General features: G+C 39.2%; 1 protein-coding gene across 6 annotated transcripts in view; it reads left to right on the forward strand.

The window, feature by feature from the left end:
• RUFY3 (RUN and FYVE domain containing 3) overlaps positions 1–27,892 on the forward strand; it is a 93,460-nt gene extending 65,568 nt beyond the window's left edge. For 2 of the 6 annotated variants that reach the window (XM_068975534.1, XM_068975533.1), the window contains exons 5-18: positions 430–553; positions 1,569–1,630; positions 2,888–2,953; positions 5,098–5,167; positions 9,245–9,337; positions 10,632–10,715; positions 12,947–13,114; positions 13,835–13,932; positions 18,273–18,392; positions 20,111–20,210; positions 21,192–21,256; positions 23,722–23,749; positions 24,517–24,588; positions 26,490–27,892. In XM_068975534.1, coding sequence (XP_068831635.1) covers positions 430–553; positions 1,569–1,630; positions 2,888–2,953; positions 5,098–5,167; positions 9,245–9,337; positions 10,632–10,715; positions 12,947–13,114; positions 13,835–13,932; positions 18,273–18,392; positions 20,111–20,210; positions 21,192–21,256; positions 23,722–23,749; positions 24,517–24,588; positions 26,490–26,633 — 1,294 coding nt within the window. In that variant the 3' untranslated portion in view covers positions 26,634–27,892. Of the gene's footprint in view, positions 1–429; positions 554–1,568; positions 1,631–2,887; positions 2,954–5,097; positions 5,168–9,244; positions 9,338–10,631; positions 10,716–12,946; positions 13,115–13,834; positions 13,937–15,767; positions 16,223–18,272; positions 18,393–20,110; positions 20,211–21,191; positions 21,257–23,721; positions 23,750–24,516; positions 24,589–26,489 lie in introns of those variants that run through there. The other 4 variants (XM_068975537.1, XM_068975538.1, XM_068975536.1 and 1 more) reach the window with 3 other exon arrangements.
• The last annotated feature ends 107 nt before the right edge of the window (positions 27,893–27,999 follow it).

A 27,999-nucleotide genomic window follows, 5' to 3' on the forward strand; every position in this document is an offset into this window, starting at 1 on the left:
TATATCTGAATAACCTGATATTGTAAATCATCTATACTTCGATATAAAATAGAAATTAAAATATGTATATTTAATAAAATAAAAACTAAAGCAGATCAAATAAAAAAGGTAGTTTTTAAAAACAAACTTAACAGATTTTTTTAGATGCATGAAAGATTGAAAAATTATCCCCTGTACATTGCAAATATAAATGTGTGAGAAAGTATGAATGCTCACTTCAGTGAAAACACTGTTCTGATCACTTTTCTTTCAGCTGGACTATTTTCTAAAGTCTGTTCATGTACCTGTTATCTAAAATGAGCTATCCAAGTAATATCATAGGTGACCATATGTAACCACAAGACAAATGCTTTACTCCTTGTCTCATGATTACATCACTGGATTCTTGAGGTTTTATTACATAGAGCATTCCATGGATTTCTCTTGCAGTGAATTCTATGAACCCAATGCCCTCATGATGGAAGAAGAAGGAGCTATAATTGCTGGTCTATTGGTGGGCCTGAATGTCATTGATGCCAATTTCTGTATGAAGGGAGAAGATTTGGACTCTCAGGTATGAGAGAGATACTTGGTGGCCTAGTATGTCACTCTGACTTATCTCAGAATTTGGATTGATCAGATTATACCAACCAAATTAACAGAAATTCTGAGTCATAAATAGAATTTTCTTTAATTTTGATGTGAATATAAAAAATTATACATAATGAATATTTTTCAAATTCTTGTCTTAACAGTGATTCCCATTAAAAATATTTTGCGCAGGTTAAAAAAAAAATATATATATATAGCTACGTGGTTCAGTGGCAAACATATACACACACACATATACACCAAAATATATACACAGGAATTTAATAGTAGAATATTTGAAAAAAGCAAAAGAGAAAAAAATGTTAAACCTTAATTTATTTATTTAACATTCAGTAAACCTTAAATTTGGGCTTCCCAAGTGGCCCAGTGGTAAAGAACCTGCTTGCCAAGCAGGAGACCCAGGTTCGATTCCTGGGTCAGGAACTGTAACTGTAACTGGTGGGTTACATTTCATGGGGTCACAAAACAGTCGGACACCACTTAGTGACTAGAGCCTACCCAGGCAAGAATCCTGGAGTGGGTTGCCATTTCTTCTCCAGGGGATCTTCCCGACCCAGGGATTGAACCCAGGTCTCCTGCATTGCCGGCAGACTCTTTACTGACTGAACCACCGGGGAAGCCAGGCAAAACCTTAGGTTTATGTTAAGTGTTCTGTTGACTTTCTTAGTCATCCTACTGACTTGATCTTGAATCTTATAACCCTTATCAATTCTTGATTATAAAAAGCATTACTTTTTTTATTAAAATTTCCCAGTAATTGTCATGACTGTAATGATGTTTTTAAGTGCCTAGAAAGAGACATTGTGTTTGTTGTTGTTGTTCAGTTGCTAAGTCATGTCCGACTCTTTGCAACCCCATGGACTACAGTATGCCAGGCTCCCCGGTCTTTCACTATCTCCCAGTTTGCACAAGTTCATATGTTATGGCTTGGTAAAAGTATCTAATTTTATAATAAATTCTGAAAATTCTCTCTGTAGGTTGGAGTTATAGATTTTTCAATGTATCTCAAGGATGGGAACAGCAGTAAAGGTAGTGAAGGGTACGTGCAAAGAAAATTTGTTTTCTTTTTTTCTTCGATGTTGTTTGATAGTATTTAAAGTTTACAACAGTACTGCTTTAAGAGATTTGCTGAAATTATTTCTGATGATATATCTCTAAATAGAGTCTTATAAAAAATTATCTATTGTGCCTGCTAAACCCTAACAGGGGTTTTAGTTCAGTGGATTTTCCTGGTATGTGGTTGAGGGGCAAATAAAATAAAAAGTATTATAAAGGGAATCTAATGCTCCATCTCTCAAAAGTAGCATTTGAAAACATGGTCTTCTTGACCAGAAGAACTGTATTCTCAGTTTGCTTAAAATTTGCCCTCTGACATGTGCATCATGGGATTATGTAAAATGCCAACGTTACGGGGAGCTGAGTATATGGGAACTCACCACTAAACTTCTGTAACTCTAAAACGATTTTAAAATTGAAAACTTTTAAAATATTCATACGGTACCTTGCAAATTAGCAATCACAAGCTTACCCTTTACCCATTATAAATGTGGCAGGTGAAAGCATAATTAGCCTGAAGTGTTTAACCTTAGGCATTGAACTAAATTATATTGCTTGCCCTTTAAGTAGTCCTAGAGGTATGTGGCCTTGAAGTTTTAATTCAGTTGAAAAGTCTGTCTGTTTAACTTTTGTCTGTTCTAGATTAGCTGTTCCCAGAAGTGAACCTCCTTTTTCCACACTTGATTTTCTCATGTAATAGTAAACATTTGATATTTGTGAAAGCCCTTTAAACAATTCATTGTGAAACCAAATAGCATTTAAAGGCAAATATATTGCCTTTGAGAACAATTATTATTTCACCCGAATAAGCTTAATTTAATTCCTATGACAAATGGAAAATTGTTCTTATAAATAATACTAGCAGGTCGCACAGAGTCGGACACGACTGAAGCGACTTAGCAGCAGCAGCAGCCGCAAAGCAGAAAAAAAATCTTTGAATTGCAAGAAGATAATTTTTTTTTCATTAAATGCCTCTAATAGATTATACATTATACCTGTAACCTAAGTTATTAAGGTGTATAAGCCATAAGAAGGGCTTTATGAATACGCTGGGAAGGTCTTCACAGTTTTAAACCTCCATGTCTCTTGTGTCAAGGAAGTTCTAATCAGGCCTGTCTTCTGGTTCAGTGTGTCAGCCGTAATTTCCTTCCTATATTTTATGAAAATATTGGAGGTGGGACATCTTGGTATTTCTAATGTTATTTACTTTTTCTCTATTTTTTATCTTGTTTCCCTTCAGAGATGGCCAGATTACTGCAATTCTGGATCAGAAGAACTATGTAGAAGAACTCAACAGACACCTGAAGTAAAGAATGAATAAATATTATTACTTTCTGGGGATTTTGGTGTGGGGGAAGAGGAGAGAAGGATAAACTGACTATGAGCAGTTAGGATAAATTCAGACAATACTCAACAATATGTATATAGGATTCCTGCTAGCACAGCTCTGAGCCTAGGCACTGGCTATGTGGCATTTACCTGTTCTGGTGGCCTTTAATGAAAGGCAATACAAAATTAATATATAATTAGAGTTTTAGTGATTATGTAAACATACTCAGTGAAGAACTCTTAAATTTGTGCCATGAAAGTGAAAGTGAAAGTGAAGTCGCTCAGTCGTGTCCGACTCTTTGCGACCCGGCGGACTGTAGCCCACCAGGCTCCTCCGTCCATGGGATTCTCCAGGCAAGAATACTGGAGTGGGTTGCTATTTCCTTCTCCAGGGGATCTTCCCAACCCAGGGATAGAACCGAGGTCTCCCACATTGCAGGCAGACACTTTAACCTTTGAGCCACCAGGGAAGCCCAGTTTGTGCTACAGACACTTGAAATTGGAGGTCTTGGTTCAGTAGATCCAATCATGTATTTCAGGACCATGTCTTAGGTGAAGCACTCACTGCTGTAATACCTGTAGGTTAATGATATCTCATTGGTCCCTTATATATATATTTTTTCATATAGGGGATCAGTAGTATTAATTTACCCTCTTTTCACCATCACTACCATTAATTTACCAAGTACTCACCAAGTATTTTTCATGACCAGAACATAAAATAATCTCTCCTCTCCTGAGGAGAGCTGTCCAAAATTTATTGGTATTCTCAAGTACATTGATGGTCTAAAACCTGTTGAATAATTCATAAGAATTAATACATCATTTAATTATCTGATTTATAGTTCTCTTATGAAAGATAATCATTCTAGTTTAAGTAAGACCTAAAATGTGATTACACCAGTATCAGTATAAATTACAGTCTTGGTTCCATCTAGAAAACTCAAAAACAATTTAAGTACATTTTTTCTGGGGACCAAGTACTAATAATGACTAACAGTGAACTGTAGAGATGTTAGCTTAGCAAAAATATGGTTACAGTTGACAATGAATGTGCTGTGCTATGCGTAGTCACTCAGTCATGTCCAACGCTTTGCGACCTCATGGACTATAGCCCATCAGGCTCCTCTGTCCATGGTGGTTCTCCAGGCAAGAAGACTGGAGTGGCTTGCCACTCCCTCCTCCAGGGGATCTTCCCAACCCAGGGATCGAACTCAGGTCTCCAGCGTTGTAGGTGGATTCTTTACCATCTAAACCAGCAGGGAAGCCCAAGAATACTGGAGTGGGTAGCCTATCCCTTCTCTCCTCCTGATCTAGGAATAGAACCAGGGTCTCCTACAGTGCAGGCAGATTCTTTACCAGCTGAGCTCCCAAGGAAGCCCCTGAATTATAAATATGACAGTATTATTTATTTTTTTAGTGCTTCTGTTTCTTCATCTATAGTTGGAGGTGCCTAGCACATGGGGTTGTTGAAAGGAGTAAATGAAATCGTGCAAGTAAAAGCGTTTAGAAGAGTGCTTGGTGTGTGTCAAGCACGTCATAATTCATGTAGCCTATTATTATTATTAAATAAGTAAACCTTGAAGTACAGTGTAGCGCATGAACCTTTTAATTTCATCAACAAATGCCTGTTAAGGAATTTCCCTGGCTGTCCAGTGGTTAAGACTCTGTGCTTCCACTGCAAGAGTTGAGGGTTCAATCCCTGGTTGGCGAAATGAGATCCCACATGCCCCATGACCCCCACAAAAAGCCTTTGGGTGTGTTCATTTTGACCTGGGGGATGAGGCTATTTATAGACTGAGAATAAGCCCTAATTGACTCACTGACAGAGAAGTAACCTCTCAGGGGCCAAATACTTCGGCTGGATTGTTAATATGAACAAGATCTGAATAAATAGTACTTTTCTTCCTAGGAAAAAAAAAAAAACCCACAAATTTTAGTGCCAAGAATGTAGCAGGTAAGACACCCATCACCTTGTAAGCTATCTTAGAGCCTGTAAGCCTATTGAGAATTGTAGACAGTAAACAATGAATAATAAGTATGATGGGTATTTTAAAAGAAAGTATAGGATATTGTTCTGCATCTCAAAAGAGACTGTTAATTTTTTTCTTCTCTTCATAGTGCTACTGTAAACAACCTTCAGGCAAAAGTGGATGCATTAGAAAAATCCAACACTAAACTGACAGAGGAGGTAAGTGTTCTAGAAATTGTTCAGTTGACTTAATAGAATTTAGTAAAATGCATTAGTAGAAAATAGTTTCTCTGAAGCCTTAGAAATATAGGACTTGATTTTTCAGATAATATCTACCCTAGTACTCCTTGTTCTGACCAGGAGTGGCCAGCTGGCTTATCTCAAGTATCTTGGTTATCCAGCTGGACTATGTAGGGTTACAACCTGGTTTCATCAAATATTTTGCTTTCTTATGTGAATGTTTTGTCTGGTCTAGCCTAGAGTTGATGTTTAGTAAGATAATGTGTCCAACTCAGTCATGTCCGACTCTTTGCGACCCCATGGACTATAGCCCACCAGGCTCCTCCATCCATGGGATTTTCCAGGCAAGAATACTGGAGTGGGTTGCCATTTCCTTCTCCAGGGGATCTTCCTGACTCAGGGATCGAACCCAGGTCTCCTGCATTAGAAGCAGACACTTTAACCTCTTAGCCACCAGGGAAGAGCCTTTTAAGATAATGTGTTCATCATCTATTTATTCATTAAACATTTCGGGTACTGTGTATGTGCCAGAGATAGACAAAGACTCACTTCTGCCAGGCATTGATTTGTGTGTGTGGATTGGCAAGTTCCCCCCTTCACAGGTTTTATTTTCTCCTTGGGGTGATAGGGTGATGAGGTATATAACCTAAAGAACACTGGTCAGAAGACCAGTAATTCCTGCTTACATGTCATGCTTTAACATGTCATGTGCTCCTGAGCAAGTAAGTCACTTGACCCTCAAGAGACCCAGTTCCTTCTCTGGCAAAGTAGAGTGTTTCCCCTTTTAGCCTCACAATTACCCTGAAGATCAGATAAGAATATGCATATGAAAACTTTTTAAAAAGTCCCTAAAATAAGAATTAAAATATAATGTCACAGTTTACTTCTGATTAATATTTTTTCCCTAGCTTACCAACGATATATTTTTTTCTTCAATAGCATTAAATGTTTCTGTGAGAAACCTTAAATAAAACTTTTCAGATGACGAAGACTTCGTCTTCTGTTTTTCAAATTCTAACTATCCTATAGTGAAATAAAGTTGGTTGAATACAACAACATAAATGGACCTGGAGGCTGTTGTGCTTAGTAAAATAAGTACAAGAAAGACAAATATTGTATGTTATCTAAATGTGGAATGTAGACTCTAAAACATGAATCAAAAATGAATATAAAACAAAACAGAAACAGACTCAGAGATAATAGAGAACTTGCTAGTGGTAAACAGTGGGGAGAGGGCAAGATAGGGGTAGAAAATTAAGAGGTACATCTATTATGTATAAAATAAATAAACTACAAGGATACATTATATAGTAAAGGGAATATGGCTTCCCTAGTGGCTCAGTTGGTAAAGAATCTGCCTGCAATGCAGGAGACCCGGTTTCGATTCCTGGGTCAGGAAGATCCCCTGGAGAAGGAAATGGCAACCTACTCCAGTATTCTTCCCTGGAGAATTCTGTGGACAGAGGAGCCTGGACGGCTACGGTCCATGGTATCACAAAGAGCTGACACAACTGTGCGACTAACTTTCACTTTCAGAGGGACTATAGTCAATATTTTATAATTTTAAGGTTATAATATATAAAAGTATATAATCTATTGTATATACAAAAGTATAACCTATAAAAATATTGAATCACCATGCTATCCACCTGAAACCAATATAATGTTGTAAATCAGCTATACTTCAAAAAATAATCTGGTCTTAAAAAATTAGGAACTTCCCTAGTTGTCCAGTGGTTAAGACTCCCGAGTTTCCACTGCGGGGTGTATGGGTTCAATCCCTGGTTGGGAAACTGAGATCCACTTGCTGTGCAGCATGGCCAATAAATAAATAACTAAAGTAAAAACAGAAAAGCAAGTTAAAGCGCTAGTTAAGAAATGCCATCTAATCAGATTTTTTTCACAACTAACATTTTCACTGTTATGACTTTAAAATATCTCCCTTATTGCTCAGTTCTGTGGACCTTATGTTTGGACATAGATTGTTAAATTATATTAAACCTTTAATTTATGGATACGATCCTTAGAATTTTATCCCACAAGGCTTTTGAAACATTCTGCACAGAAATTTTCTACTGTGATTCTACTGCTGGTATATTGGGGCGATGTGGGATAGCAGTTCAGCATGCTCTCCAGAGCTAGGCTCTTTGGGTTCCTGTCCCTGATCTGGCTCTCTGATCTGGGGCCAGTTACTTAAGCTTCTGTTCTTTGGTTTGCTTACCTGCAAAATGGGGCCAAGAATGATAATAAAGTTTTTGTGTGCATTAAATGATGTTAATATATAAGGGCCTGGATAGTGGGCTTCCCTGGTGGCTCAGCTGGTAAAGAATCTGCCTGCAATGCAGGAAGACCTAGGTTCGATCCCTGGGTCAGGAAGGTCCCCTGGAGAAAGGAATGGCCACCCACTCCAGTATTCTTGGGGCTTCCCTGGTGGCTTAGAGAAGCCTGACGGGCTCAGTCCATGGGGTTGCAAAGTCGGACATGACTGAGCGACTAACACTTCTCTAGATCAGTGCCTGACATATCCATCATATGCACTCAGTAAATAAAATTTTATTTCCTAAGTCATGGGACTTGTCTTCTTGGCCTAAGTTTATTTTACCAGCAATATTAATCATGAGCAAGTACTGTTTGTAGACTTTATAAATAACAGATAAGGCTAATAAGGTCTTCCCTCTCTCATTTCCATCTATTTTGGATTTAAAGGGACCAGTTTAAAAAAAAATTAAAAAAAAAAAAAACCTAGAAAGACCTCTCTTCCCTCCTGAAATCTGAACTAGAACAAAGGTAGCGCTAGTGGTAAAGAACCTGCCTGCCAATGCAGGAAACATAAGAGAAACGGTTCATTCTCTGGGTTGGGAAGATCCCCTGGAGGAGGAAATGGCTGCCCACTCCAGTATTCTTATCTTGAAAATCCCACCGACAGGGGAGCCTGGCAGGTTACAGTCCATAAGTTCGCAAAGAGTCAGATGTGACTGAAGCGACTTTGCGCGCAGGACAAGATGAAAAGAACTGAGCAGATGAGGATAAGTAAATATCCACTTTGTGTTGGTAAAGCTGACTTAGAAAGTCCACTTGAGTCTGTCATCATTGCCAATGTTTCTTTGACCTTGGAAGAAACCATCTGAGGTGCGCTTGGATCAAGAGAGCCAACCTGCTTGCCCAGAGTCACTTCTTTACACATTTTAGGCCCATGGAGCAGAGAGAGAAATGGGCTGTCAGACCCACCTTTAGAAAGCTCACCAGAGCCTGGCTGCTGTACTTACACAGTAGAACAGGAGCCAAGCAGAGACGACAAAAAGGGAGACGAGCGTGGCTGAGAGTTGCTGCTCAGCGCCTTTCCCAGCCTCCTTCAGGCCCCTCGCCATTCTCTCAGGAGCTAATCTCCACACATACAGAGAAGGAGAGTGTTTCCACCGCATTCTTCCCTCCTTGGGACAGGGTTATAAACATCTCCCCCAGAGACACACTGCCAATAACATTACCTTGTCTTTAGGCACTGAAAAGAAACAGAAAAATCTCTTCGATGTTTAAAGGCATCTTTTGGAGTGAGAACTTTGGTCTTTTTGTCTTTTTTTTTTTTTTTTTTTTAATTTTTGGCTAAGCCACAGGGCATTTGGGCTCTTTACTTCCCTGTATCAAACCAGCCCGCCTCTGCATTGAAAGGGAAGAGAGCCTTAACACTACTGGACCACCAGGACAGTCCCTAAAACAGGTCTTAAGGAGGGTGTGTAAGATGGGTCCCAAAGCATGAGGTGACCTTTCAAACATTTTAGAAGTAGGTTTCGTAGGTAAATATGAGTGACATGGGGACACCCTTGAGGTAAATGATCATAACTTAACATTTTGTTACTGGAAAAACAAAAGATTTTACACAAAAAGCAGTAATAGGAGATATTTGTCTTTCAAGATAGCTCTCCTAAGTTTTTGTGGGGTTATAGATAGTTTTCTTTCCTTCTAGAATACCTAAGCGTGAAAATCATGTCCTTGCAGATCACGAATTATCTTATTCTGTGTTTAATAAAAGAAAGATTACTTTCAAAACTTTATCAACAGCTTGCAGTTGCGAACAACAGAATTATCACCTTGCAAGAAGAAATGGAACGAGTTAAAGAGGAAAGCTCCTACATATTGGAATCTAATCGGAAGGTGAGAGCATGTCACTGGGTTAACAGTGGGGGCGGGGGTGGCTGGGTGGCACCCTCCAGAGAACTGCTTGGAAGCAGCGAGCCTTTGTATATGTTAAGTATGTTATTAAGTATGTTAAGTGCACTGTTTTCCCTGAGACTGGGTGCAAAATTGCTTGAATGATGAAGGTTATGGGAGGTTGATGCCTCTCTCCTATCGACACTCCTTGGCTTCACCACCATGTACATCTGTTTAGAGACTTCAAGAAGCAGTCTAATTCAATGTCTTTTTTTATATACACTATTGCATTTTATATACATTATATACATTTTTATATAATGATATGTACTATTTTTAGAAATAATGGGACTCAGGGATTAACCTGGGTCTACCCGCATTATGGGCTTCCCTGGTGGCTCAGAGGTTAAGCGTTTGCCTGGAATGCGGGAGACCCGGGCTCAATCCCTGGGTCAGGAAGATCCCCTGGAGAAGGAAATGGCAACCCACTCCAGTGCTCTTGCCTGGAAAATCCCATGGAGGGAGAATCCCTTGGAGGGAGGAGCCTGGTAGGCTACAGTCCATGGGGTCACAAAGAGTCGGACACGACTGAGTGAGTTCACTTCACCCGCATTATAGGCAGATGCTTTACCATCTGAGCCACCAGGGAAAGTTTGACTTTAAAGCATGGATTTTGTAAAACAAAACAAAACGACTGTGACTGCTCAGAATTTTCTGATGAACTGTTCCTTTCCCTGGTGGCTCAGCTGGTAAAGAATCTGCCTGCAATTCAGGATACCTGAGTTCGATCCCTGGGATGGGAAGATCCCCTGGAGAAGGAAACCGCTACCCACTCCAGTATTCTGGCCCGAAGAATTCCATGGACCGTATAGTCCATGGGGTCGCATAGAGTCAGACACGACTGAGCGACTTTCACTTTCCTTCATCTTTCACTCTTATCTCACTGTCTGGGTGGAGATACCAGATGTGAGATCTTTGGAGGAGGACTGTATAACTGTTTGAAACTTTGGCCCAATTTATAGTTTACAGTGAATGCTATTTTGTTTCATAGAGGCTAATATTTTGAGACTTCTACCACTTGGTTTGGTAAGCTGCAAGGACTCGAAACAAAATGGCAAAAAATTCCCAGTTCAGCTTAGAATATTTATGGAACCTCTGCAGTTTCTTTGCTGTCTTCGTTCATTGTCATATATGCTTTGGTGTGATCATTCTCCTTACTGAATAGCAGTGCCGGCGTCCGATAACCGTTGGATTCTTTAAATCCTCAGATGTATACTATTTTACTTATCTTTTCAAGGGTCCTAAGCCAGACCGGACTTCAGAAGGGCAAGCACTGAGTGAAGCCAGGAAGCACTTAAAGGAAGAGACGCAACTACGACTGGTAAACTTGGCTTTTATGGCCTCATAGTTCAGCACCATGTTAAAATACCCCCACTTAGGGGTTTTATCTCATAGATCAAGGGAATATCAGTAGTAGTCTAACAAATTTTATGGATCCTGTGAATTTTTTTCTCATTCTTTTAACCCATATTCCCTACAGTGTTTCCTCAGTCCTTGTTCTGCGTATTCTCAACAACCAATGGAATTTTGCCAATCTTCATTTTTAATTTATTTTTGCTTTATAGTTTGTGTTGCAAAAACGCTAGGTATATAGAACCTACTTTTTAAACTATATGATCTCTCTTACTACCTCATTCCTCACCCCTGCAAAGATATATCTCCTCAGATAGGTCAGCTCCTCTTCTCCTTACTAAGAGTCATCAGCGTAGACTTGTCCTCTTTTACTCTTAGTTGTTATTTCTGAATTTATTCTTGTTTTTATACATAAATAGAAAAATATGACATCAGTATTAGTATTAAGATATTCATAGAAATTAACATATATATACATATATAAGAATGTATAATAAGGACTGAAATACTTCTGCAATAGATTTTATCCAAATATTACTATAATAATAAACCTATGTCTTCCCAGGTGGCTCAGTGGTAAAGAATCCACCTGCCAATGCAGGAGACATGAGTTCGATCCCTGGGTTGGGAAGATCCCCTGGAGAAGGAAATGGCAACCCACTCCAGTATTCTTGCTAATGTTACTTTAGCAATGTTATTTTAACATCCTTGAAATAATTATCATTTTCCTTCTATATGTTTCTAGATTCAGTCTCAAAATACTTTCCATAAGGAAGGTCCTAGAAATAATGTATGTCAGTATTTTAAGTCACGGTTTGAGTTGCCTTCTGTCAAGGTCACCATGTACAGTGGAGTGCCTCAGTTAAGGAGCAAATGAAAAAATGGTACAAAAAATTTTCCACTTTCCCATGCCACATTATGATAAATGTGTGTTAACAGGAAAGAAACCAAGCAAGTAGGCAAGGTTCTAGATGTGCCCTGGGCACAGTATGGATGCAGAAGAACCTCAGGTCTTTGTATCTGTGATCATCCAAATAACACGGCAGTAATAATGGTTGAAACAAAAGCAGGCCTCGTGTTAAGTGAATATAAAAGTTCAGTTAGCCACTATATTTATTTATTTTAATAATAATAACAAAGGTTTATTTGACTTTGTTTTCTGCTGAGAACTTCATATAAACATACATGCATCTTTTTCATGTAATATTTTTAAAATTTCAAGATGATAGAAGTAAATGAGCACAAATTTATTGCATCACTTTCCCTTTCAGGACGCTGAAATGGATCCCACTTAGTGTCAAGTCCAAATTGCTGTTTTACTTTTTCGGGACCTGTATATCACCTGCATTTTCATTCTGATAGTCATCGGACATTGAATTCATTTCTCTTAGTTTCATGAAGTCTTCTCCTTTTATTCATCCAGCCATACTGACCTCCTTTCTCAGTTAGAGCATATATACAAAAAGCAGGGTATCAGTGATTAAATACAGAGCTCTGTGTTCAGCCTATTTTTATGTTTGAGTTAGCTGCTATATTTGAAATAGATAACCAACAAGGACCTACTATAAAACACAGGAAATGCAGCTTAATCTGTAAAAATGGAAAAAGAATTTGAAAAAGAATAGAGCCATGTACATGTATAACTGAGTCACTTTGCTGTACACCTGAAACTCACACATTGTTAATCAACTATGCTCCAGTATAAAATAAAATAGAAAAAAACTCAGCCATATTGACAGTTCCCAGTAACTGAGATGTTACCTTGAGGACCCAAAGTATCTTTTCGGTTCCTTGGGATATTGAAGATGTCAACAACCTCCAAACTAAAGAGAATTCCAGATGCTTAATTTTGTGCTGGCTACTGTAATACTTCATATTTTTATAACAGGACATGACACAGTTGTTTGTTTTAATATCTAATGATGTACCTCAAGTATGTGTGTATTTTAGGCATATTAGATAGCTTTACCTTTGGCCTACCGTGTTTTTCAGATTTGTAAATTATTCAGTAAATATTACTATAATTATCCTGGTTATTCTTATTTTTAGTATTAATGTCTCTGAATTGAATGATGGTTTACATCTGTTTTGCCAGACTTCAGACCTGAGAATTTAGGCCTGCCTTTTTCTGCAGAAATTTGTAGTTTGTACATAGTTGAGGATAGAGAGAATAAGTAATTTGTTTCCTTCTGGGGGCAGGATGTTGAAAAAGAACTGGAAATCCAGATCAGCATGAGACAGGAGATGGAATTGGCTATGAAGATGCTGGAGAAGGACGTCTGTGAGAAGCAGGACGCCCTGGTGTCTCTGCGGCAGCAGCTGGACGATCTTAGGGCTCTTAAGCATGAACTTGCCTTCAAGCTGCAGGTACGAGAAGTACAAGGAATGGGCTCGTACAAGGAATGGGCTCAGTGGCTCCCTAAATCCCAGGGCTTCCCTCTGTCCCTCTTCTTCTCTAGAATCGCACTTTAAATACAAGAGGAAAGAGTGGTGTCACTTTGAGGCTGAAAAGTGAAAGTGTTAGTCACTCAGTCATGTCTGACTGTTTGTGACCCCATGGACTGTAGCCCGCCAGGCTCCTCTGTCCATGGGATTCTCCAAGCAAGAATACTGAAGTGGGTAGCCATTTCCTTCTCCAGGGGATCTTCCCAACCCAGGGACTGAACCTGGGTCTCCTGCATTACAGGCAGGTGCTTTACCGTCTAAACCACCAGGGAAGTCCTAGCTGCCAGTAAGCCACTTTAGGAATCAGACCATCACAGGATCCTGTGTGCTTATTCTGAAAAGCCACAGCCGCTTTTCACATTGCCACACCTCTCAAGTCTGACCTACCAACTGAGTTCTATAAATTGATGTACTTTCTGATGTTGATTTTTGAGACAAAACTGCAGATAACAACACTAAAATTAAATGTTGCTTCCTGCTTTTCTCTGTTTGGGAATTAACTGATAGATAGATATTAATATAAAGCATTTCTATTTCTTTACTTCCCATTTATCATTCGGTTCAAAAGGCACGTGTGACTTGTTTCAGGATTTTACGTTCTATATCAATGTAAACATCACTCCTAATTCTTTTCTGTAACAGAGTTCGGACTTGGGAGTAAAACAGAAAAGTGAACTGAACAGTCGCTTAGAAGAGAAGACTAATCAGATGGCTGCTACCATTAAACAACTGGAACAAAGGTAAAATTTCTGTTTCTCTAGTAAAACACTTAGCACGTTCAGTCCTGGAAGTGAAGAGAACGTGCTGTGGATTTGACAAACAGAGAGTATGTGGAAATCACCCAGCTTAACACCAGGCATCTTAGAAAGAAAGCCAATTAAATGTTGTTTTTTAAGATGTGACTAAAAACCCTTTCAGTGTCATGTGTTAGAGGAGGGATACGTACAAGGATGAAAGGACCTTTAAATCTGTGTGTGATTCTGTTTCTGTTTATTACTGAGGTCTTTGAAGACTTTAGTGCTAGGTGATGGAGGGGTACTATGAACCTCTTTCCCTCCTTTTTCATCTCCCTATTCTCTCTGCTTCTTCCTCAACAGTTCTATAGCTTCCGCTGTCACCTCCTGCCCACAATGCTTAGATCTGTTGGTCTCTAGTTCTGTCTTCCTTCTGTATTTTCATCCCCTGATCAGCTATTTCTAGTACCTACAACTCAGTCTGCCCAAAGTACGTCTTCTTCCTATGCTATTCTTTTGTCTTTCTGTCTGAAATCACCACATTCTTGCTAGTGACTCAGCTGCCAGGAGAAATGGCTAAGGCTTCAAGATTGAATGAGCCACAGTACCCATGGTCATGAAAACTTTGCTACCTGTAACACCCACTGATCACCCTTCTTGCACTTGAGCAAAACTACACTACTAACTGGCCCCTGGACACACTTCCCATTTTCCCCATCCATGTCTTTCCTAATTGTTATTGTTGTTCAGTCATTAAGTGGTATCCAGCTCTTTGAAACCCCGTGGACTGCAGCATGTCAGACTTCCCTGTCCTTCACTATCTCCCGGAGTTTGCCCAAACTCATGTCCTTTGAGTCGATGATGCCATCCAACCATCTCATCCTCTGTTGTCCCCTTCTCCTCCTGCCCTCAATCTTTCCCAGAATCAGGGTCTTTTCATTGGAAGAGCCAATGTTGGCTCTTCACATCAGGTGGCCAGAGTATTGGAACTTCAGCTTCAGCATCAGTCCTTTCAATGAATATTCAGGGTTGATTTCCTTTAGAATTGACTGTGCTTTCTAATAGTTTCATCAAATAGAAATGTCCTTCCTCTTTTCACTCCCTTGTTCTTCAGATACATTTTTTATGTTCAGGCTAAAATGCCACTTATCCAAAGCTTCCTCTGATACTTCTTCCCAGCTAAAAATAAACTGCCAGTTTGTCCTTGTTGGAATTCCTGTAGCCTTATATCTATACCTAGCCATACTGCTCATAGCACCTCTCACTTCCTGTCTTACCTTATAAACCTTTTTATCTTCTGATGAGAATGTGAGTTCCTTGAAGCTAGTTAACTGTACCTTTTAGGTTCCCTTGTTGGATCTATCACAGTGCCAAGTGTCCAAAGCATTCATTGAGTAGACATGTGAATGAATAGGTGAATGGATGACTTCTTTTATTCAAGTGGTTCTTGACCAGGGTAGGTCCTGAACAGCACTGCATATTATTGTTGACTCAGAAGTTAATTGTAAATTAATAAATAAGCTTGAAACCTCTGGCTTGGCTGATTGTAAATGAAAAAGTTATCAGTCTATCTCAAAAGTTGTCTAGGTACTTGCTCATAAAATTTGTATGTTTATGATTTAACAAATCAATATCAGTGTTCGTAAATTGTGTTTTTGAAATGTGTCCGATTATTTTTCAGTGGATTTTTGGTTTGGTATTTAAAGCAGACAAAACTGAAATAATGACTTATCTCTTCAGATATTAAGCTGACTTATTCTCTTGCTATTTTTGTCTTTCCTATTTATTCATTTTCTCATTCCCCTTTCACTCCATTTTTATTTCTACTTGTATTAACATAGTGAAAAGGATTTGGTGAAACAGGCAAAGACCTTAAATAGTGCAGCAAATAAACTGATCCCAAAACATCATTAGGCATTTTACAGCTGGTCACCTCACAAGTTGGATATCACGACTTAATTGTAAAAGGAAGAAATCTAAAAGCTATTGCATTTACACTCTGATTCTACATAAAATGTCACCAAAAATTGACTTTGAATTTGCTGGACTTTAAAAAAAAAGCAGTTTGATATATAGGCTGTGTTTTTTCCTTCTTCTTTATTTTCTCCCCAGAGGTAGCAAATTTAGTATAAGTTCTTAATTAAATACCGAATAAACTTTGAGAAATTACTTCTGAGTTGACCAATATATAAACACCCCATTAAAAAAAAAATCCTAGGGAATGGAAGCTTTGTACATACATGATTGATGCCTTTATAACCCAGTCCCCAATAATACCAGTTTCTAGGTACAATGTCTGTGTCAGTGAGCCTGTTCTGCCGTTGCGATGTAATGAAGTAGAGGTGACGACCACACGGTTTTGGACTCTCCTAAAGTAGTTCTGTATCTCTTAGGCCATGACCCCTTTTCACTTTGGTTATCTAGGTTTAATCCCCAAGCCAAGGATAAGTACTTAATATTTCACTACAGTCCTCTTCTCCATAACCGAGATTGCTTGCAACTTTTTTGCCTTAGTGACTTCAGGGGGTAAAAAAACAGCATCCTTCCAGTTCTTTAAAGTCATAGAGATAAATTTAGTGATTAGGTAACTTATGAACATAATAATATGGAAGCTAGGGAAAACCCTCCTAATATTTGTCATCTTCTACCTCTGCCATTTTCCTGCAATTCCACTTCCTGTTTAGGTAGCTCAGAGAAAACAATTTTAATACAGACACTCCTCTCCTATATAAAAAAATATGCTACACACTTTTCAAATCTATTCTGCTTTTCCTTTTGAAGTAAAGATGACAAGGCATGGGCCCGAGTAATGGTTCCCTGCCTCTTGTTTCTTGCTGACAACCTCTACTTAAGAGTTTCTATTACTTTTTGTTCAGAAGGGAATTTGCTTAAGTTTTCAGAAAAATAACAATCTATTAGAAAACCATTTCAGAGTAGGAAACAGACAAATCTAAATAAACTTGTATTTGTTATTATTTAGTCTAAAAATAAAGATTCCCAGTAGGTATTCATAAACAGTAATTAGCAGGGCTTCTTTTTCTAAGTGACCACAGATCTAATCCTTCCTAGACTTTACATTATAATAATCCTATAAATACTTTGATTTTTATAAAGACTTGATTTGGGGGGACAGGCATTACATAAGCCTTTATTCCTTCAAAAAAGGCTTGGCAAAATTTTTGTTTTCCTCTTTTTTCTCATTCTGATGGGATTTGCAGCATTTCAGCGGCTTAAGTAGGGACAAAGATAACCCCTTTGTTTCCAGCTGTTGAAATTCTTTATCACCTTAGAAAAACCAGAATTAAGAGGGTAAGATAGATTTTTATAGGTGTGTTTTTATAGGTCCTTGCAGACTTGAGCCAAAGTCAAGTCAAAGAGCCTATGGCCAACCTCATGGAAGCTCCTGTGCTTTTGAACTTAGTTTATTTCTTATAATTTTGCATCTACTCTTATCTTCATCAACCTTTTATGGTGATGAGTTGCCTTTTCTATGAGTATTTGGAAGGAGTGCTCAAACACCAAAATAAAACATTTTAAAGACTACACATAGCATGCTTCCAAATTCTATTAGAGACAGCCCCAGATACTTCACCTAAACATACTTTTTATAGGTGCAAAGTTATAGGATATATGGGAGAAAACATTGATCAGAATCTTCCAGAGAATATGGTCAGGAATCTTAGGCAGGCCCAGTGCTGAAATCCATGTCCACTTAGTCACACACTATGTGGTAGATATGGAAAAGGAAAGAGATGGCCAGACTCTGACAAAGGCTTTTCATTATGTAAAAACCCAAAGTCTGGGTAAAGGTTGATGTATAGTGTCCAGTGATTTAATATACTTTGTGGTTAAGGAAAGGGACAAGGAAGATGTTCTAATTCCATATCGTAAGAAGGTAGTTGCCCATTTGCAAGTTCCAGTTATGAGTGTAAAACAGAAATATAAAGTACCAAACCTATTAGGAAATAAAAACAAAAAAAAAGTGGATTTAACTTTAATTACTGTGTACTTGAAGTTGGCTTTGGTATGGATTTTCTAAAAAGTGATGTTTTATTGTTTATCATCTAATGGCTGTAAACTGTAGTACTAGAATAAAAAAAAAATGGAAAATCAGCTTTTCCTCTGCCTGGTTCACCTTCATCTTGCTTTTTTTCCTTAAAGAATTTGTTCCTCCTCCATCTTTTTTCCCCCTGTAATTTCTTCCCATGTCCTGCAGAGTTTATTTTCCTCTCTCTCTATCTCCATGCCTTCTTCCTTGGGTTGTTTTATTTTGTGTTGTGAACTTGGTCTTCCTCCCCGCCATGGCTTTTGTTTTTTTATCACACGTTCATATGGCTCACATCCAGATTGCGCCAGGCTGAGCGAGGCCGCCAGTCTGCTGAACTGGACAACCGGCTCTTCAAGCAGGACTTCGGAGACAAGATCAACAGTCTGCAGCTGGAAGTGGAGGCGCTCACCAGGCAGCGGTGAAGAAAGCACAGCTTTGCTGGCCAGGGCGGTCGTGGGAAGTACTGATGCTAGACAGCCAGGGGGTAGGGGGGCGTCTCCTGCTCCAGCCATTTCCATTCTGTCTCTGCCATGTCCTTTCTCCAGAACTAGAATTCAGAAAGCTTCATGTACACCAGCATTCCCCACATCTTGTCAGCATCTTTTGCTACCAAAGAAATAGGAAATTAGAACCCTAGATCCCAGATAAATAGGATGGAGTAAGAGACCATAATGGCCAACACAACACTAATAATAACAGGATTTCCTGAATTCTTACTGTGTGCTGGGTACTTTACTAAGCACTTTATATGCATTTTCTCCTAACATCTTCCCTTCAACCCTGTTTGTGATCTCATCTCCCGTACTTTCAGATGAAATGGAACTTTAGAGGGGTTAAATTGTCCAAATTCACATAGCTAATGTGTAGCCACATTCGAAAAGTATTTCTCTGACTCCAAGCCCTTAACCATTCTTCCATGCACGTGCATGCTAAGTCAGCATATCGTGTGTGGGTGCTAAGTCACTTCAGTCGTGTCCGACTTTTTGTGACCCTATGGACCGTAGCATGTCAGGCTCCTTTGTCCATGGGATTCTCCAGGCAAGAATACTGGAGTGATTTGCCACACCCTCCTCCAGGGAATCTTCCCAACCCAGGGATCAAACCTACATCTCTTTACATCTCCTGCATTAGCCCGTGGGTTCTTTCCCACTAGCACCACCTGGGAAGCCAATTCTTCCATACCATCTCTCAAATGAGACTCAACTCTGTGCCAAAGGCACCGATTTCAAACAAATATAAGTTTGTTGTTGGATATAAAAGTACACAGCTACTAAGGACACTAGTGGCTGAGGGTGTAACTGGGGATTGACTACATAACTGTAAAGAGATAGCTAATTAAAATGTAATGGGACTTAACGGCGTCAGTGGTTTCATGCTGTATCTTGAAATTTTAGAAATACTGTCTTTCAGTTATAGTGAATCCTACCAGCATTCAGTTGACCACAACTGTTCATTAAGAGTTAGTATTAATTGTCAATACTCAGAGTAGCGCCCACAGGCACTAGGAGATCCTAAAGTAATTCTTAATCATCTCAGGAAGCTTAAATACGTCAAATGTATTCTAGTACTACTGGTTTTATTGTATTGTATTTTACTTTAAAACCTGGTTGTCCATATATACCCGGTATACAGGTGGTGCTAGTGGTAAAGAACCCACCTGCCAATGCAGGAGACATAAAGAGACGCCGGTTCAATCCCCTTGATTGGGAAGATCCCCTGGAGGAGGGCACGGCAACCCACTCCAGTATTCTTGCCTGGAGAATCCCATGGACAGATGAGCCTGGTGGGCTACGGTCCACAGGGTCGCAGAGTTGGACACGACTAAAGCAAGTTTGCACACATGCACTTTAAAACCTGGTTGTCCATATATACATGGTTGTTTTTATTGTTGTTGTTCAGTTGCTAAGTGCTAAGTCGTGTCTGACTCTTTGCCACCCCATGGACTGCAGCATGCCAGGCCTCCCTGTACCTCACTGTCTCCCGGGATTTGCCCAGGTTCATGTCCACTGAATCAGTGATGCTGTTAATCAAGTATTAAAATTCAGTTACTGAATTCTAAGAAAAGGGTTTGGCATTCTTTAGGAAACAGTACAGAAATCCAAATTTTCATCATTTTTTTTCTCCTACCCATCCCAGGAATCATCTTGAGTTAGAGCTAAAACAGGAAAGAGAAAGAAGGTTACAAAACAGCAGGAGCATCCCTGGAAAGGGATCCCAGAAGCCAGAACCCAAAATGGTAATGCGTGTTATTCCCTTGTTCCTTTACTTAATTTTTAGAGGTTACCCTGATGGACCAGGCTGTTTTCTCTTATGGAACACGTTTCATTACTATGGCCTTGAGTACCTAGGTGGTAGGCAGGTGCTGGGGTAAACACACGGAGGCTTGATTCTAAGTCTGCCTCTAGGACACTCTAACTTGAATTCATTTAGAAAAGGAGATTGATAACCATAATTTCCAGTGACCATCTTTTCGTTGTTGTTCAGTCACTAAGGCTTCCCTGACCTTTACTTCTCTGTCCTACAGTGACCATCTTAATCCTTTCAATTTGTTAAGATTATTTTAGTATCTGATATTTTTAATAATATGGTAGCCATCCCTCCCTAATCCTGAATTCCCCTTTAACAGAATTGTCTTAAATGTTGATTTGCTTCTGTATACCTTTTTCCAAGTCATGAAGATTTCAAGTTTAGCATACTCAAGGTGCTTCTCTGGGGAAAATTTAAAAAAGAGGGAATTAGGCTTGGGAAATGGGAAATAACAGAGTGGTTTAAAGAGCAGGAGTAGAAGCTTCTAGAGAATAGTGTTAGGAAAGAGACCTCTAGTACCTATAGTGGTGAGAGAGCCAAAATTGGATCATCCTTGGGACCCAGGAAACAGGGTTTTCTCCTAAGAAGTAACTGATCCCTTGGGCCCATTTTGTAAGTAAATAGGATATATTCTGAATTTCATTTCAATCTCAAGAATTAAAGAAAGTATCTACTCTGAAAATCATTTGTTGCAAGTCCTATCCAAATAATTTGTTAAGAAACTACTTGGAACAAAGCATAAAGACAAATATCTTGAAAGTTAAATTCCTCCCCTAACCTTAAAAAAAAAGAAAAAAAAAGGCTGCTTAGCTTTGTACCAAGCTAGGACAACACAGAAGAAAATATCTGCATGGTTAAACTTGTTTAGCAGTCTGAACAATTAATAAACTGGGCTGTTTTCTTTTGGCAGGATGGGAAGCACAAAATCCAAGAAGAAAATGTTAAACTAAACAAGCCCCTGGAAGAAAGCCACAGGTGTTTATTAATAAAGTACTAAGCTCTTTTGGGGTGGTGGGACAGAGGGAACTTTTCTTATACATTGGCAGTGACTCAGATCAGATACTGACTTGTAATATTAATATTCCAGAAAGACATTTTAAAGGGAGAGTGAATAAGGAATAAACCAGACAACACATATTGAACCAAACCCATTTAGTCAGTTTCAGAAGAAAGAAAGGTGATCAGGCTGTCTTCTGATTCTTTCCAGGTGAATCCCCAGATTATCACTTAAAAGATTAGCTCTAATCTGATCTCTACTGGATCAGTAGGACAAGTGAATGAAAGACAAATCATAGCATTTCCTGGGTTCTTAATGGACTTGAGCATGACCTGCTTCCCCCTTGTGCTAAGTGAATGGCAGCTATGTTTCAAATAAATTCCCTAATTTCCCTTGTTTTTCTCTTAAAGAGAAAAACAGTTTAATTTTATTTTTCTTAACTCTTCATCTCATTTGCTCACTGAAGAACATGGGATCACTTCCAGGAAGTTGACTTTTAACAAATTACTTTAACAACAAAACATTACACAGTGCCACTATATTAAAAAATGAAGGAGGTCCAACTATATGACCTTCTGGAAAAGGCAAAACCATGAGATAGTGATTGCTAGGGATTAAGGGATATGGATAGATGAATTGGTAGAGCACAAAGGATTTTATAGGGCAGTGAAAATACTCTATGACACTGTAATGATGGATACATGTCATTATACATTTGTCCAAACACCACCAAGGGAGAACCCTAAGGTAAACTATGACTCACAGTGTGTCAGTTTAGGTTCAGTAACTGTTAGCATCGGGTACCATTCTGGTGTGGAATGTTGATATTGGGGAAAGGTGGGAGGTCCAACAGAATATATAAGAAATCTGTGTCCTTTCCGCTCAGCTCTGCTGTGAACCTCTCACTGCACCAAAAATTAAAGTCAATTATAATGACAACAATAACAAAAGATTCTTACCAAGGAAAGATACCACAGAGGAGTTTTGAGAGACCTATACAGTATACATTTTTGGCAGCTGAATCTGTCCAATCTTTGATGCCCTAAGAATGAGATAATATGTCATCTGGAGCAAAACTAGCTGCTGGAGAAGATAAATCACACAATCCAACAGCAGGATGATTTTGCAGGTGCTTAGCCTAAACAGTCCTTCCTTGCCTCCAAGGCCAGAGTGATTCCAATACCTTCAAGCTTTACTCCCAAGAGAACATGGTCTGATCCAGGACCAGCCTTAAACTCCAGTCCATCTAACATTACAGATCAGCATGGGCTGTGGGAAGGAATTAGACCATAAAATTAACCAAGGCTTAAAAGGGCCTTTCAGAGTCAGCTCATGCCAGACAAAAATCAAGCCATTTACTTTCAGGAGTGTCTTACATGCCAGGTTCTGATTTTAGGCCCTAGAAATAAGAGACAATACAGTGACTATCCCTTGGTATCCAGGGTTCCAGGAGCCCCTTCGGATATCAAAATCCATAGATGCTCAAGTCTCTTACAAAAACTGGCCTGGTGCAATGAACATAATGGACTGTATCTGTGGGTTGTGCCTCTGGGATTTAACTAACCGCAGATGTGGAACCTGAAGACCGGGAGGCATGAGTGTACTACCTTATATATGTATTGTACTCTGCAGCTTAAAAAATGTGTCACGTTCATTGTCTCCTTACAAATTTACTTCTCCTTAAAAAAGCTCAATCATCCACACCTTTACAGGTGAGAAAAATGAGGCACACAAAGACCCAAGTTGCCTCTCTTTATCATGTCTTCCTTTGTCTCTGCACTAAATAATAGCTGCTTCCAGGGCCTTGCCTGGCGAAAACTGCCATCTTAAAACATACCCAAGTTTCCTTGGATTGTGGTCCAAGGAACTGCTGCCAACCTGGTTATATTGATGGTCACACTGCCATTCGACTGAAGAGAATTGGAATCATTACAGATTTCTGGTCCATTTTCCCCAGAATTGAATGTGGGCTCTGCTTCTCTTGTATAAGTTCTGTTCCAAGTTTGGAAAATTGGGGTTAGTTCAGCTGGTATCATGAAGAAATAGTTCAATCTAAATGGATAACTTGGGAGAAGGGACTAATACATGACATATGAGAATCGGCAGGTTTCCATAATACTAGACAGGAAAAAAAGCTATTAAAATGCATGGCCTCAGCCACTGGGGCTTTGTAGGTTGGGAAACATGAAGACTATTTTCTTGATAGTAGGAAGGAAACAAAATATAACTCTAGTCTATTTTTAAACAGGAACCTAGACTAATATAGGATCTTATCCTAGTAATAGATTTAACAACCAAAATTTCCTCTCCTCGGAGGTCAACATTAATAATTACTTTGGTCCCAACAACATAAAAGAACCATGGTATTGCTTTCTCCGTACTTTTAAAATGATAAAGGAAATATAAGCCACTGTTAGTTACTGTTTTTACTTCCCTGTTATAGGCTGCAGTCTCACCCTGTGGATCAACAGGTAACTGAGTCTCCTGTCCTAAAACGTCTTGTAAAACATTAGGTAGGTAGTTGGCTGGGCCCTGCCTAGTTGTAAACAGGGCAGCAAGGGAGGTAGGTGAATGCATACAAGTCTCTGTGCCCCATCCTTTTAATATCCTAAACATGCATTTCCCCGACACTCTCACAGCAAGTAGGACAGTTTTGAGCAATTTACTAAGTAAAACAGCAGTGCTCACTCCCTATTTTAGATTCTCTTTGACTTACTGTGAGACCTCAGAGAGCTCACCAGACCTCCCTTGCCCTTAAGGAAGAGAAAAAATACCTCTTGATCACTTGGAAATACGCAAACATCATTAGTTAAGAAATACATTACAATATATAGTGGCAACTCCACGAGAAAGATGAAAAATGCTACTATGTCTGAGTTACCACGGTCTTTTATTTACTAGGTATACTGAAGCCTACTCCCTTCCATTCCTCATGACAGAATAATACAAAAGGGATGGAGCTTTTTACATTTATATACATGAATTTCATATATCAGTAAAATTGCATGTTACTTTATTATAAAAATTAAGAGGGTCAACAAGGATAATGATATTATCAGAGTTGTATTAAGGTGGTAAGACTATATATATATATATATATATATATATGTAACTTGTTTTTCTAGTTTCCAGTAGTCTGCAGTGTGATTATATTAATTATGTAACTAAAAATGCATATTCTGAAAATACTGATATTTCTGGGGCTAAGGGAGACTAACTGGCTCACTGTGTGGTTTAGGATCAGCCGTTGCCCTCCGAAAAGGCACAGAAGTATTGTCAGCTATGCCAGGAAGACTGCGGCCTAACAAAGGTAACGGTGAAAAACAGGTTCTTCCTAGGGATGCCCACTGCATGACTAGCTGCTGCTGATGACAGGGACTTCGCCATGTCGAGTGCAGAGTCGGGGGGAAGTGAAAGGAACGGCAGTGGGTGTGCACCTATTATTTTCAGTCCTATTAAGTCATGTCAGTAAATCCCCATTAGCATATTAAATACAAAATTTACTACAGAATTTAAAATATACAAATGTATAAATTTGTTCATTACAAAAGGATAATGAACAAAGTGTACATGAAGTCCTGGTCTCGTTAAGCTTATGTCCTTTGTGCCATCATTTTATGAAGAGCCTTGGGCTCAGAGGTGTCACGTGCATTTCCCAGTTACTGAAAGCTCAGATGCAGCCTGACTTCAGCTTCAAAGTCTACACTCCTTCCAGTACTCCATCCTGTTTACAACAGAGAAGACAGGGAAGGAAGGGAATTTTTTGAACTAGTTGGGGAAACACCCTCTGAAAGGAAAACAAGCTCTCTTTCCACCAAACCACTTGTTTTCCCGTTGGATCCTCAGGGTCTCTGTCTGAGCACCTTCCCAGCTTGTCATTCTAGAGTCAGCAGCGTGAAGGAAGCACGCAAGGAAGAGTAAGCATCTTTGATGGCCACATCTGTGCCTTGCTCCCAGTAGGATCCCCCAGTATCTAATATGTGCCCAGTTCATAGCAGATGCTCAAGAAATGTTACAGAAAAATAAGTGTCAGGAACAAGTGCAGAGAGGAGATGGAAACGTGCCCAAATTCTGCGTTAACAACCTACATGCCAGCGTCTGTGATCATGCTAAAATTTTAACAAGCAAAATTGTAGTATGACCTAGTCTTAAATTAGTGGAAACAAGATAAAGATGGACTGCCTTTATAGAACTGGAAGCTGTAGTTAAGAGAAATGTGTTCCGAAACAGAAGAGGCTGCTAATCTAATTCTGTCTTTTCCTGTCTAAGACCTGCAAAGTAATTGCAATATGTCAGAGGAAACATTCCTCCCAGGCTTTCAAATAAGATTGATTCCCCCCTACCTCCACTGCACCCTCAGAAAGATGAATTGTTTAGGGGGAAAGGAGCATTATTTATGGGGAAAATTATTCTTCACAGCCTTTATATAGGGAACCTTGGAGCTGTGTGCACTGTCCTGTCACTCTTTGTGACACGGCCATAATGACCCACATGCTGTCCCACAGTTTGGCTACTAAAGACTCCAAATGCTTAGTCGCTCAGTCGCCTCCGACCCTTTGGATTATAGCCCACCAGGCTCCTCTCTCCAGGGAATTTTACTTAAGTGGGTTGCCATTTTCCTCCACTAGAGGATATTCCCAACCCAGGGATTGAACCTGCATCCCTTGTCTCTTGCGCTGCAAGCAGATTCTTTACCTGCTGAGCCATCAGGGAAGCCTTTGCTTAATAGATTAATTTCCCAATTAGAAAGGAGGCAGGCAGCTGTGCTCTGCTGCACTAATATCCCAAAAGATGTGCTTGCAGAGCATCGCAGGAAAACATTAAACACATCATGTGTTAGAAATTATGCCGATGACCACGGCTAGGTCATCGCCTGCCTTATTTGGAGTATGCTTAGGTAACAGCAAACTAATTTTAGAACTAGCCCACCTAAAAGTGAATATAAATGGAAGTATATATATTCTGAAGATAAACAATTTGTGTATTATTTGTTCACGTGAACTCCGGAAATGCTTCTCTTCATTTAGATCTAAGAACTAGACTGTACACTTTGTAGACAGGTCGTTTGGTCCGATACTGTGTGGCATACAGCACATACTCAGCCAGTATTTTATTGGACGTTGAGCATACATCATATTTGGCCTCCTGCATCCCATGCATACCTATGCCCTGCTCTTCTGTTACCCACCTGACCTCGCTTTCTCTTTGTAGAATGTATGTAGGAACTGCAGAGGAACCTTCTGTAACATCTGCTCAACAAATGAACTGCCTCTTCCTTCAAGTATCAAGCCTGAGCGAGTTTGCAATCCCTGCCACGAGCATCTGATGAAACAATATTCCACCAGTCCATCATAAGATGGAGGCTAAGATCTGGACCAGAATATATCCACCCATGTTAGATGTCGGAATCCCCTAGAGCAGACTTTAGAACCAACTTGAGTTGATAGGAATGCTTTAAATAAACCAGGTCCAGGAAGAAAAGGCAGTGGTTAGCAGTGCTGGAAATTTGCGTGTTTTCTCTAACGACTGTATGAATAAAAGTTACTCATTTGAGCCTCTCTCTGCTAAATCTAAACAACCTCACTTTGAAGCATTGATCTTATAGCTTGTCTTTGGAAGGGCTATTCATTTTTATGAATAGTGATATTTTAATACGGAGCTGCATGTTAAAGGAGAGAGGGTCCTTAGTGAAGAAGAATAAAAAAGAAAATGATCATCCCTTTATTATATATGGAGATTCAAGAGGGAAAGATCATTGTTAACCGAGATTGAAATGATGGAGGTTACATGTTCTCTCAGGTGCTGCTAGACATAAACATTTATTTCCTCTTTACCCCTACAACCTACCTCTTCTTTAAAAGAGCTCTACCAAACTGTGAACCCCAACTCAGGGAAAAGAAAGTAAAGAGTAATATAAATTTTGAATGTACTTAAAACAATATTATAATGTATTATAGTTTTAGGACCAGAATTTTCTAGTTCTGGCCTACATGTTTTCACTATCAAAATAAAGAGGAAGAATGTTTGCCGTTTTTCCATTTAGTGACTTCAAAAGTAAATACCTGCCCTTTTCACAATCTGCTACGCAACAAGCCAGCTCTTCCCCAGTCTCCCTCCTCTCTGGGTCATGGAAATTAGAAGGGGTTTTAAAGATAGGGTTTGACTTTCGCAAACAGGAAGTACTAAAGCAAAGCCATGTCAGGTGTAGAGTGAAGAAATTTAATTTGTCCATGGCTGAGAATAATTAGCTGAGAATATTTGTTAAATTCTTTTGTGAATAAGGGATTCCTTATTCCATGCCAAGATTCAGAACTGGTAGACAGGTTTTTTGGAAAGTATGATACGCAAAACAGTTCTTAGCAACAAACCCTTTGGGGAAAAAAAAGTGACGTGCATTCAGCAGGGGAAGGCAAGAAATGGTCTATGCTCTTTGGATTATGTTGCATGTACATAGATTGTTTGATTCCAATTAAGACCTAAGAAGATAAGATTCTGTTAACTGGTTTAGAGTTATGGGGTGGAAACATCCTGGAACTATGATATTTGATAAATCCTGTTTCCTGAAAAGAGTGACAGCCCAGGAAAGTGTGACCTGTTACTTGGTGGATATAATTTTTAAGAGTCCTAGGGAAAAATAAAATTAGTAATTCCAAGGTCGTTTGTTGTCATTTTTTCTCTTTAAATAATATCTATTGCTTGTGATTCTCCGTCTTCCTTATTT

Source organism: Capricornis sumatraensis, chromosome 7, assembly GCF_032405125.1.
Source record: "Capricornis sumatraensis isolate serow.1 chromosome 7, serow.2, whole genome shotgun sequence".
NCBI classification, from domain to species: domain Eukaryota; kingdom Metazoa; phylum Chordata; class Mammalia; order Artiodactyla; family Bovidae; genus Capricornis; species Capricornis sumatraensis.